Source organism: Echinops telfairi, unplaced genomic scaffold (genome assembly GCF_000313985.2).
Source record: "Echinops telfairi isolate 266 unplaced genomic scaffold, ASM31398v2 ScPeMD7_3533;HRSCAF=4204_0, whole genome shotgun sequence".
Lineage (NCBI taxonomy): Eukaryota > Metazoa > Chordata > Mammalia > Afrosoricida > Tenrecidae > Echinops > Echinops telfairi.
In genome coordinates this window covers 7,882,628-7,895,416 of record NW_022107431.1, presented here as the reverse complement: position 1 = coordinate 7,895,416, position 12,789 = coordinate 7,882,628, and the positions used below count along the sequence as shown (strand labels likewise).

Here is a 12,789-nt window from a genome sequence, read left to right as displayed (position 1 = left end):
AAGGCCTTGTCAGCTCGTCCCTGAGTTAGAACACCCCTACAGATTAAACATAAGGAATTTTTACTCCAAAGGGGGAGGCTGTGACGTTTTGGATTTTTAACTGGACTAAATCTTGAATTTTGCTGTATTTCTAGTATCTTCATGATCAGAGGCTGGCTCTTCCATCCTCTCTCTTCTGAGGATGGCACAGGACCAGGCAGTGTTTTCTTCTGTCAGACACAGCATTGGTATGATGGCGAGGCCGCGTGACAGCACTTCCTAACAACACTATCCCACTCTCAATCCAGGTACCACCGATGGGTGGGTCACATCAAAACACCCCTTGGGGGATCATTACATGACGGCCAAACCAGCGGATCATGGCGCAGTCACCCTGGTGCACCTTTGAGGGAGCCACAGTTCAGTCCACGGCACTGGACGCGGCTACCCCTAACCCTGTGGAAAGCCTTGCACGGCGGGCGCTGTGGTTGTTGGTTCTGACTCACAGCGACCCTGGCTACGATGGAGTGAATGCAGCCTTACCCGGTCCTGCCCGTCCGCACAATTGCTGCTGCTTTGCAGCCCCGGTGGCAGCCCCTGTGTCGGTCCTTCATGTTGAGGCTCTTTCTCTTTGCCACTGTCCCTCTACTGACCAAGCACGGAGTCCTTTCCCAGGGCCTGGTCTCTCCCAACAGCTTGTCCAAAGCTTGCCGTCCTTGCTTCTAAGGGTTATTCTGGCCCGTACTTCCTCTGAGACAGACCTGTCCATCTTTGGGCAGTCCCTGGGACCTTCGGTATTCTTCAAGAACACCATCATTCAAAGGCACCCATTCTTCTGTGGCCTTCCTTATTGAAGACCCAACTTCCTCATGCATCGGAGGCGACAAGTATGGGCTGCGGGAATTGTCGTGGTCATTGACAAAGACGTTGGCCCAAAGCGGTTGATTCAGAGGCGCTCCGTGAGCAGGAGCTTGTCTCTGGGGAGAGTGTTGCTTTCCTGAAGCAAGATGAAGCTGGTCCTCTTCTTCTCATGTCTGCCCCCTCCTCCCCTCCCCCCCAGCTCTGGGTTTCCCAGGTTCCCGCTCTTCCTTGCCCCCTTCCATGAGGGCTTTCAATGCTGTTGCGGGTTGATTGTGTACCACGAAAGATGCGTTGGCATCTTCGCCCCGTACTTGTGGATAGAATGCCATTTAGAAATAGGGTTTCCAGGAGCTGATGCCAGGGGCTTGGGTGGAGAGCAAATGCTTTGAGAATGATGAGGGCAATGAATGTACAAATGCGCTTTACACGATTGATGTATGTATGGATTGTGGTAAGAGTCGTATGAGACCCTAATAAAATGATTAATAAAAGAACTCCTTAAGTATCTGCCCATGCAGATATACAGAGGATAGAATTGCAATATTCTTGCAACAAGGAAAAGCTGGTACATCCTGAATGATTTTCAATAGAAGAATCAACAAGGTACACCAATACTCTAAAGTAGCTAAAACAAAGTTGGCCTATCCACATCTTTTAGCATTAATACATCTCAACAACCAAAAAAAAAAAAAATAAAGAAGAAAGAAATAGGGGTTCTTTGTTCTGTTCAGCGGTCCTGTTAGTGTAGGTCACTTCTGAGCCAGGAAAAAGAACAGATTAGACACAGAGGAAGCAGGAAGAGGGGCACGTGCTGTGGGGTGTAGGAAGGTTGGGGTTGCAGATGAGGTTTCCAGCCCCTGCAGAGAGTTTTAGTCCCAGGAACCCCCGGGGCCAGTTCTACCCTGTCTTAGAGGGTCACAATGACTCAGAAATGAGACTAGGGCACAGAGGTGGTTGCTCTTGTATTTATCTATTTTTAAATTTGGTTTTGAAAAAAAAAAAAAAAAGACTTTCCTCCAGAGCTGGCAGAGAGAGAGAAAGAGAGAAAGAGAGAGAGGAGAGAGAGAGAGACTTCCCCAGGAGCTGGTGCCCTGAATTCGAACCTCTAGCTCCCCGACAATGTTGAAGCTGTGTATAAGACAGATAATAGAAGCAGAACAAGGGCACGCTGCATTGCTTAAAATCCAGAAAGGTGTGCGCCAGGGTTGTACCTCTCACCATACGTATTCCCTCTGCCTGCTGAGCCGGCCATCAGAGAAGCTGATGTATGTGAAGGAAAGTGTGGCATCAGGATGAGAGGAAAAGCTTACTAACTACCTGCAGGACGCAGGTGACACAACCTTGTTGCTGAAAGTAAGGAGGACTTGAAGCACTTGCTGACGAACATCAAGGCTTGCAGTCTTCCTATGGCTCAATGTAAAGAGCATCCAAATCCTCACAACTGGACCAATAGGATTTTCTCTTGCTCAGATCCACCGCCAATGCTCATAGAAACAATAGTCAAGAGATCAAAAGACATGTTGCAGTAGGTAAATTTTCTCCCCAAGACCTCTTTAGAGTGGTAAAAAGCAAGGATGTTGGTTTGAAGACTGAGGTGTGCTGGACCCACGCTATGGTATTTTCCACGGCCTCGTATGCATGTGGAAGGTGGACATTGAATAAAGAAGACCAAAGGAGAATCAACACATTTGAATGGTGGTGCTGGAGGAGAATGTTGAACGTCCCAGGGACTAACTGCTAAAAGGACAAACCGATCTGTCTTGGAAGAAGTACAGCCAGAGTGCTCCTTAGAGGCAAGGATGGTCAGACTTCATCTTAACATACTTTGGGCATGTGGTCAGGAGAAGGACATCCTGTTTGGTAAAGTGGAGAGGTGGCTCCAAAGAGGAAGGGTCTCAAGGAGATGGACTGACCCAGGGGCTGCCGCAGTGGGCTCAAGCGTCGGAACGGCTGGGAGGACGGCACAGGACCAGGCAATGTTTCCTTCGGTTGTGCACAGGGTTGGAACCAACTCAATGGCAAACAACAACAAACAATAACAACAACAACAGTGTAGCAAAGATGACCCATTCCTAAACTGGATTAGAACCAGAGGTAGAATAGTATTGGGAACATGGATATTGTTTTGTGGGAGGGAGGTGGTAGTCAGGGGGGTGGGGGGTGGGGGGGTGGAGGCATGTGGTGAGGTCCTGTCCTGTCCTTAGTGGTGCCTGCCTTTGTCTCCGAAGCTCAACTCAAGACAGTTCTCAGGAAATTAATGTGAGTTATTCATTCCTGCAGAAATAATTTTTAACCTCCCATTGCCTTGGACGTTGAAACTTGCTTAAGGGAGGGGAAGTGAGCTTGTTTGAAAATTAACTTCAACCCTGGCTCTGAGGCCCAGGGCCCAAGGTTTTAGGGTCCATTTGGGGGAGAATGTGAAAGCCCCCTGACGTTGCCTCTCTGGCTGCTCCCCTTCTGTTCTCAGCCGCAGCCCACACAGCATATCTTTGTCTTCCACCCTCCCCAACATGGGCAAGGCCGAGAGGCGTGGACCAAGGTCAGCTGGGACACAAAGCCACAAAGTATTTCCCAGAGTTGCTTGGCCTTGCACGCACCTGGGTTTCCACTCTTGGCTCATGAAGAAAGAACGCACAGGGAGTTGGGTGGACATTGCCTGACCCTTTATGTAATCAGTTACTGTCGGTCAGCCTGACTCCTGGTGGCTGTTTAGGTTGGGTTCTCCAGGGAGGCAAAGCCAGTGACGTTTATATATGTATGGAGAGAGAGAGAGAGAGAGAGAGAGAGAGATTTATGAAGCAGAATCAACCCAATTGATGGCAGTGAGATGCTGTTGTGATTGTTCGATCTGCTTAAAGCACCCAGTGAGTGGAAGTGATTTTGATCATTGACTGGCAATTGGATTTAATAACTTCTGGCTGCACTAGCAAAACAATAAACTCAGGGTGCAGTATAGCACCAATGAAACATACAACTTTCCTCTAGTTCTTTAAGGTTTCCTCCCATCCACTATCATGATCCCAATTCTACCTTACAAATCTGGTTAGACCAGAGATGTACACTGATACAGATAAGAGCTGGAAACACAGCGAATCCAGGACAGATAAACCCCTCAGGACCAATAATGAGAGTAGCCATACCAGGAGGGGAATGGGTTGGTGGGGGAGAAAAGGAGGAACCGATCACAAAGATCTACATATAACCCCCTCTCTGGGGGACAGACAACAGAAAAGGGGGTAAAGGGAGACATCGGACATGGTAAGACAGCAGTTCTCAACCTGTGAGTTGTGACCCCTTTGGATGTCAAACAATCCTTTCACAGGGGTCACCCAATTCATAACAGTAGCAAAATTACAGTTATGAACTAGCAGCAAAAATAATTTTATGGTTGGGGGGTCACCACAATGTGAAGAACTGTATTAACAGTTCGCAGCATTAGGAAGGTTGAGAACCATTGGTGTAAGACATGAAAAAATAATTTATAAATTATCAAGGGTTTGTGATGGAGGGGGAGCAAGGAGGGAGGGGGAAAATGAGGAGCTGACACAAAGGGCTCAAGTAGAAAGCAAATGTTTTGAGAATGATGATGGCAACAAATGTACAAATGTGCTTGACACATGGATGGATGGATGGATTGTGATAAGAGTTGTATGAGCCCCTAATAAAATGATTTAAAAACAAAAATCAACAACAACAAACCAATAAACTCATTTTAAGTTTGTTAAGGTTAAAAATAAAACATCCAAAGAGGATTGTGAATTTTTCACAGCGCGGCCTTACAGCGCACTGTAGTGATTCTCAAACATGAGTGAGTGTTGGAATTAAGCTGGAGAGTTTTAAAATCAATCTCTGCCTGGCTCCCAAAGATGCTCCAATTCTAGGCCTGGAGCTGTGGTATCGGCTCTGGGGTCTTTACCCCCTTCCTAAGCGATTTTAACATGACACCAACTTTGGGCATCTCCAGAGACGTGGGGGGAGCAAGGCTGCTCGCAGTGTTGAGAATTTCCAGATTTCAGTCCTACTTCTGCACTCTCATAATTGTCTGATCTTCACTAATTAACTCCTCAGATCCAGTGTTGCTTTATCCTGACAGAGGGGACAGCTAATAATTCACAGATTGCTGAGGGAATTCGACAAAGAAGGAAACGTCTAATCACAGTGCCTGTCTGGTAGCTGCTCAGAAACCAGTTATCTTTTCCCTCCTCTTTCCTGCCTGCCCTTTCTCAGGGCTGCAAGCTTAGAGGGCTTCCATCGTGCTGGCTTTATGGATTCCGTTGAAACAGCAGTGGAACAAAAGATAGTATACTCCTTTTAGGACATTTCTTTCTTCTTCTTGTACAAGTTACCTTGCTGTATTGCTTTTGATCCGCATTGGGTTGCTAACAGCAAGGTTGGTGGTTCAAACCTACCGGCCACTCTGCAGGAGAAAGATGAGGCTGCCTGTTCCTGTAACGATTTATTGTCTCAGAAACCCTGTAAGAAAAAAAACAAGCAAGCCAACCCAACTCTCTACCATCGAGTTGATGCCCGGCTACAGGACAGGACAGACCTGCTCTGTGGGTTTCTGGGACTGCAATTCTTTAAGGGGATAGAAAGCTTCATCTTTCTACTGCAGAGCAGCTGGTGGTTTTGAACTGCCGATCTCATGGGTTAGGAGCCCAACGTGTAACCACTGTGCCACCAGGCAGAAACCCTATGTAGTGTCACTCTGAGTCCAAATCAACTCGATGACAGGGATGCTGGTATTTCTTTGAACGAGAGGGATTTGCTGGGTTTGTGGGAGGCAGGCCATCCATTCTTGTTCTCTTCGCCGACGGCATCGTGTCCTTCGGTAACAGATTGGTGAAGCAGAGCACTGGATGCTGGTCTCTGTAATGACGAGACGGTCAGAGTTTTCCAAAGTTACCAGGAATACAATGATCACGACTGAGAAGCTTACCCGCAGCATCGGGGGACGCCAAGATCTGTGCCACGCGTTTGCTTTGTGGGAGAACAGCTGTAAGGCTGTCCTCTGACTTGACAAACGGCTTTGTTTCGGGTCCCTCCTCAGTTTAACCTGGTGTGTGGCGATTCCTGGAAGGTGGACCTGTTTCAGTCCTGCGTGAACGTGGGCTTCTTCCTCGGCTCCCTGGGAGTTGGCTACATTGCCGACAGGTATGTCAGCACCAATTCAACCAGACCCCTCCTCCGTGCTGCCAGGTCTTTTGAAAGCCATTTACTGGCATGTGACCCACACATCACACAATGCAATCATTCCATCATGTTAAAGAGTTCTACGACCCTCACCACAATCAATTCCAGAACATTTTCTTCTTTCTTTTCCTCACCGTAAGCAGCTCCCCATTCCCCCCTCCCCCATCACACCCCTTTAAGAAACCATTCATGCAGTTACCGTCTCTATAGATTCCTTATCCTGGATTTCATACACAGAAAAACATTACCCCCTCCTCGCAAAAAAACCTCACAAAAAACAAATACACATCAACAATAATAAAGTAAAACAGAGAAAACCCCCTCGTGCAAAGAAAGCAGAAAACATTACAAGATAGGACAAATTTAAAATAGATCAAAAGAAAGGTCAAATGATCATGTGTTCAATTTTAACCTCACTACACCTGTAATCATCCACTTCCCAAAGCACACTGCAGGATGGCCAGGCTGCTCCCATGCCTCGTCTGTGGTTAGAGGGAATTCACCAGAGGATCAACCCACATGTATTTCCCCTCCACTTTTCACTTTTTTTTTTTTTAACTGAACCGACTTTAAAATGGGTCAAAAGGAAATGCCAGGAGTTCGGGAGGGTAACAGTGGGAGAAGAAGGGGGATCAGAATTCCCTGGAGAGAAGCATCCATGTGCTGCTGGTGGGAGGTGGGGCAAGGGGAGGAGTTGGAGACAACCTGTGGATGGAACAGTGGGAAAGGAAGGAGGCGGCCCAGAGGAGCTGAGTTCCGAAGGAAGCTCTAGGTAGATTTGAGGATTTGGTGTGAATAGCCTTGCTAACATGCAGAATGCATTGCAAAGTGGATTGCTGCCGATGCAGTTAAATTAAACTTTAGTACCCGATCATTTGATCTCCCTTATGGTCCATTGACAGTTGTTCTGGTTTGTAATATTTTCTGTTTTCTTTTCGATGGAAGTTTTTAATCAGTTTTACTTTGTTGATCTGGTTGGTTTTATTTTTTTGGTCTGTTTTTAAATGCTTGTCTGAACATGAAATTCAGGATAGGTAAATCTATGGAGAGATTCACTGGGCTAATGGCTCCTTTGAGGTATGGCAAGAGAGGTTGAGACAGAATAGGGAGCTAATGAAGATGAGTAAAAATAAAGAAAATGTTCTAAAAGTAATCGTGGTGATGATTGCACAACTCTTCTTGGTGTGATTGATGTGTTGGGGGAAAAAGAGTACCAATGGTTGAAACCTCTAGAGGCAGGTCCGCCCTGTCTTATGGGATTGTACTGACTCAGCATGGATTCGATAGCAGTGAGCTTGGGGTGTACTTTTCTAATGCATATGTAGTGTGTGTGTGTGTGTGTGTGTGTGTGTATGAGGGGGCTATAAAAGTTTATGGAAAAATGGAATTTCCCACAAAATCATACCTACAGATAGCTATACTTTGTGGGGAGCAGATGTGACTGGGCCCTGCCGAGGCAGTGCCTTCCTGATAAGCATGTATTGTCCCTCAGGGAAGAGGCGGGGCGGTGCTACCCTGCCATGGTCCTTGTGCTCCACTGGGCAGGTCTGAATTCCTGCCACCCTTCATCAAAGCCTTGTCCCCTTGACTGAAGGTTTGGCCGCAAAGTCTGTCTCCTGGGGACCAGCTTCATCAATACCATCTCGGGCGTCCTCATGGCCTTTGCCCCCGGCTACCCCTCCATGCTGTTCTTCCGCTTCCTGCAGGGGCTGGTCAGCAAAGGCAGCTGGACAGCGGGCTACATCCTCAGTGAGTACCGACGAGCTGGGAGGCTGCTGGCTTCTCTGGGACCACGGAGGGCAGATGCAGGGGTGGGGGACGGAGTCAGACAGGAATGGAGGAAGGGGTGTTTACAGGGTCTAGAGAGAAACATGCGAACACCAGGTACATGTTGTATTGTGCCATGGGCAGAGGGCGGTGTCGAGCGGCCAGGTGTTAGCGGAGCCGATGAGCACAAGGAGTCCGTATGAAGATGGGGCATTTGGATGGAGGGCTCTGTTGAAGAAACCTGCACAAAAGTAGGGAAATGCACAACAGAGTTTCAAATTCTCACGAATTCCACACTTCCTGCAACCACAGAGCTTGGATGAACCCTGCAAACTGCTGGCCTGAGATCTCTTTGAAACACTCCCTGCTATCTTCTTAAGACCAAGGAAACATTCAGCTGCAGCGGGGAAACATGTCAGCCTTGAGCATGGTGCCCTTTGAAGAACGATTGATCTGGGATCAAAAGGACAGCTGCAGCTGGAGAGACTAGCCGGGAAGCTTGGAGGGCTCTGGGCTCGTGTTCCGGGGAGGACGGAGTGAGACAGGCGCGTGAGCGTGGTCACAGCTCCAGCACGCGATCCACGCTGCTGGCGTGGACACATAGGAATGACTGACTTGGTGTGTGTTCACAGCCACAGCGACAAGGGACAAGAGCTGTTATAGAAAAACAAAGCAAACCGTATACCCCCAACAACACGGGGAAGACAAATGCATTCTGACAGCAAGTGTACAGGCAGGAGGCTGTCCCAGACACCATGACACGGCCCTCCTTCCACTCTCCCTTTCGACAGCTTCCGGAGACGTCAGATGGATCAGGACGAACACGGGGGTTGTGGCGATTGGGAATTAACTCACAGGTCCCCCATACAGCAGGATCTTGCCACTTAATGAAGCCAGGGCCCAGGCAGAGGGAGAGAGAGGAGGGCTAGGAGTGGGGGGTTGCTGAGGGCTGGGTAGGAGTGGGGAAGAGCTCAGAATGGGGTTGAAGCAAGAGGGGGACTCCTGAAGGCCCCCATAAGCTCAGGAAGGCCCGAGGAGCCCGTGGTTTGTCGGCCTTCAGAGCAGCAGCACTCTGGCCATTGGCCAAGCACCAAGGCTGGTCAGGGAGGCCCGCTGCCCCGTGGAGCCTGCACACACAGCCTTGGAATTTCCTGAGGTCAAGCCTGAAAGATGGGACCGACCCGAGCCGGGCCCCTCAGATAGTATAGTCCCTCCAACCTTTCCCCCCACTCTGCCTCGTTTTTTTTTTTCTTTAACATCTGAGGGATGCTTATAGATCTAGGTTTCCCTATCTGCTAACCCCGTTTAGGGAGCAAGATCAGAGGCTGCTGGATTTATGGTGGTGGGGACGGGGTGCATCAGGAGAAGGGAAGGGGGTGGATGCAGTTGAATGTTTGAATATCAAAGACTCGCTGCTTCCCCAAAGAACAACAAAGCCCACTGGTTTAGGGGCAGATCAAGAGGGAGGGGAGCGGGGGAGGGAAGGGGAGATGGCAGGAAGACGGGCACACACTGCAACCAGCAACCACCGGAGATCAAAAGAGCAGCCTTTGCCCAGAGACAAAGTTCAGAGGGCAGGAAGGGAGAGGACACAGGACGCATGGAAACCAGAAATCGGAGGAGGTGGGATGAGTGGGGGGTGGGGGTGGGGGGTGGCTGGCAATCAATGACCCCAGAGGGAGGTGTGCACGCAGTGTTAACGGGGAAACTGATGTGCTCTGCCACCCTTCTCTCACAATGCAATGAAATGTTGCAACAGAAAAACACTATCCGGGTGCAAAGCAATGCGAATACTTCTACATTGAAAGTCCTTCCTACACATTGAGGACTGAGGGGCGCCTGTCCCCAGCCAGGGTGTCCTTCACAGGCTCACAGGCACGTGAACGTTGGACGACGGATAAAGAAGAAAGAAGAATGGGTGCATGGGATGGCGGTGCTGGAGAAGAGTACAGGCAGTCCCATGAGCTGCCCACAGGACAGACCCATCCGCTTCGGAAGAAGCCCAACCTTAGAGGCCAGGAGGGAGAGCCTCCGTCGCACACGCTTCGGACTCGTGGTCAGGAGAGACCGGTCGCTGGAGAAGGACATCATGCTTGGTCAAGTAGCGGGTCAGTGAAGGCGGAGAAGGCCCTCAAGGATACGGACATCCCAGCTACAGCAAGGGCTGAAGGACAGGAATGGCTGTGAGGGGGCGCCGGGCTGGCCAGTGTGTCCTCTGGTGCTGTAGAGGGTTGCTATGGGTTGGACACAAGTCGATGGGCCCTGTCAAGAGCCACAACTTTCCAACAGAATCAGAACAGAAGCAGGAAAACGGCTTATCGCGGAGGAGAGTAAGAGAAGAAGTCCCCTCGTCTTTCCTGAGCACGTCCATGGGTCACGTCAGACAGGTGGGGTGGGGGGCGGGGTGGAGGTCAGTCACACCTTTCCCCATTCCCGGAGAAGAGGAACGAGGCAGCCAAGTCTCGTCGTCTCTGGAAACAAGGACCCTGGGATTCTGAGAACCAGTTCTCTAGGGAGAAGCCGCCCATGTTACAGTCACCCCTACATGGCATGGGTGTCGTTCAAAAGCGAGTGAAAGACGGTAGTGAATATGTAGTTGGTAACACATGGGTCTGAGGGGTCCGCTCCACACTCATGCCAGCACTGACCTAGGGCCGTGTTCACAATCTCTCTGTTTCCTGAAAGTGGGACCACCAAGGGCGCCTTCCTCATGGGCTGCTGGGAGGAACACAGGAAGCGCTCTCCGGGATGCTGCTGGAAGGTGCTGGCAAGTGGATTCCACCTCATGGCGCCCTTGGGTGCCACCGGGCGTAACACTGCCCGGTCCCGCACCCTGCTCACAATAATTGCGTGTGAGGCTGGGGTCACAGCCACTAGGTCAAGTCCTCTCGTGAAGGTCTTTCTTTTTCTCGGCTCCGCTACTTTACCAAGAAGGATGGGCCTTCCCAGGGACTGGTCCAAGGACCACGAAACGAAATCTCGCCGACTGCGTATTCTGGCTGTCCTTCCTCTGAGACAGGTTTGTCTGTCCTTCTAGCCATCCATGGTACTTCCCATACTCTTCGCCAGCCCCATCCCTCAAATGCTTCTGTTCCTCTTCGATCTTCCTGATTCCATGCCCATGCGTTTGGGACTGAACACACCACGGCGTGGGCCAGGTGTACCTCAGTCCCCAAAGCGACCTCCTGACTCTTGAAAACTGCAACATGCTTCCTCGTCCTCCGTGCGTTTGTCTGGAAGCTCGGCTGGACTCTGGTCACCGGGGGTGACCCTGCTGTCTTCTGACACACCTTTGGGAGAGCTTCCGGCATCCTCGTCACGCACGAGCCACACAGAAGGACAAACAGACTGAGGCATGGGGCTCGAGGTAAACGCTTAGAACAGTGTCCACCACAGAAAACCTCCCAGTAAGTGATGCCAGGGCCGTGGGGCAGGGGTACTGGGGACGCGGAGACAGACAAAGCGTCCTTTCTCCCTTCAAGCTGTGTGACAGCGGGAGAGGAAGAGAGATGTCTAAGTGAGTAGGTAAGTATCGTGAGGAGCCCTGGTGGCACTGAGGGTTAGGCTCTGGGCTGCTAACATCAAGGTCCAGGGTTCAAACCACCCTCCACCTGAGGGGAAGTTGAAGTAGAGAGGAGGAAGCTAAGGGGGAGCAGTGGAAGGGATTAGGGGTGCGCAGCTCCCCTGCCCTCCCGGGCGGCTCCTATGATGACCATGTTTTTCTCACAGTCACCGAGTTTGTGGGCCCAGACTACAGGAAGATGGTGGCTATCTTGTATCAGATGGTTTTCGCAGTGGGCCTTGTGCTGCTGGTGGGCATCGCCTATGCCCTGCCTCACTGGCGGTGGCTCCAGCTGGCCGTCTCCCTGCCCACCTTCCTCTTCGCCTTCTACTACTGGTGAGTTGGGAGAGCCACTCTCTGCCCCAGAGGCTGGTCCCCATGGCTGCCTCTCGCAGACGCATGCAGCTGGTCTCTGAGACTGTGGGGAGGCCACCCTCTCCCTTGCCACTGGTGCCCCGTGGGTGCTTCCAACACAGGGGTTGGGGGTCTGGAGTCCCCGACCCCGAGGGGGGGGGGTGGTTAGTGTGTGTGCAGTAGTTGGCGTGTTCAGTTTCTACCAGAGGTGCCGCAGAAGAGAGGCCTGCCAATCTCCTCTTGAAAACTCAGCCACAGAGCCCTGGGAGCACAGTGCTGCTCTGATCCACATGGGGCTGCCCCATGTCGGAATCCGTGGTAACGGCTCATCATGGCTGTGGCCCTTGGGAGGGGGGCGGGCGCCCTCCTCAGACAGAGCCCCTGCATGCAGCTGTCCCCTGCGTAAAGGCATGGGGCCTGGAGAATCAGGCAAGACCAGAGAAGGCTCAGCAATACAGCTGGCTCAGCCTCCTGTGTGTGACTCGGTGGCCTCTGGGGGGAGTCTTGGGGATAATCTATGGGAAGCTCAGATGATGGGGGAGTGTCAACCAACGGTCATTTAATGATGATGGTTAGCAACTGCAGACCCCAGGGTCCCCCTGGCACCAAGCCAGACCTCTCTGCCTGTTGACTTATCAACCCTCCCTGACCACCAGCCCCCAGCCCACCCTTCTTCCCTCTCCTCCCTTTCCTCCTCCTCCTCCCCCTCTTCCTGTTCCTACTCTCCTCCGTTCTGTTTACAGAAGCAGCATAATTGCTCACCAGGCCCCAACATGCCTCTCACAGCTCTGCCCAGCTGCTCTTTTGAACGAATGAATGAATGAACGAAGGAAGGAAGGGCTGGTCAGCCATGAAACGTGCATGCAAACAGTTACAGACCCAAACTGACCGGCGGGGACAGCCCTCCAATCAGTGGCTACCCTGAGCAGGGCAAGGGCATGAGTGGCCTGTCCCAGCCAGGCTGCCTGTGGGGTGCAGAGAGCCGACAGGCGCCTGGTGGGGCACTGGGCTCAGGGAGCCGAGACCCTGAGTCAGGTGGAGCCTGCTTCCCCCAGGTTCTCGGGGACTTGAGG

General features: G+C 51.2%; 1 protein-coding gene across 1 annotated transcript in view; it reads left to right on the top strand.

Annotated features, from left to right (window-relative positions):
• Positions 1–12,789, top strand: part of LOC101641191 (solute carrier family 22 member 1) — a 38,229-nt gene that overhangs the window by 2,319 nt on the left and 23,121 nt on the right. Inside the window, exons 2-4 of the mRNA XM_045294538.1 lie at positions 5,891–5,994; positions 7,628–7,782; positions 11,530–11,698. Coding sequence (XP_045150473.1) covers positions 5,891–5,994; positions 7,628–7,782; positions 11,530–11,698 — 428 coding nt within the window. The remainder of the gene's footprint in view (positions 1–5,890; positions 5,995–7,627; positions 7,783–11,529; positions 11,699–12,789) is intronic.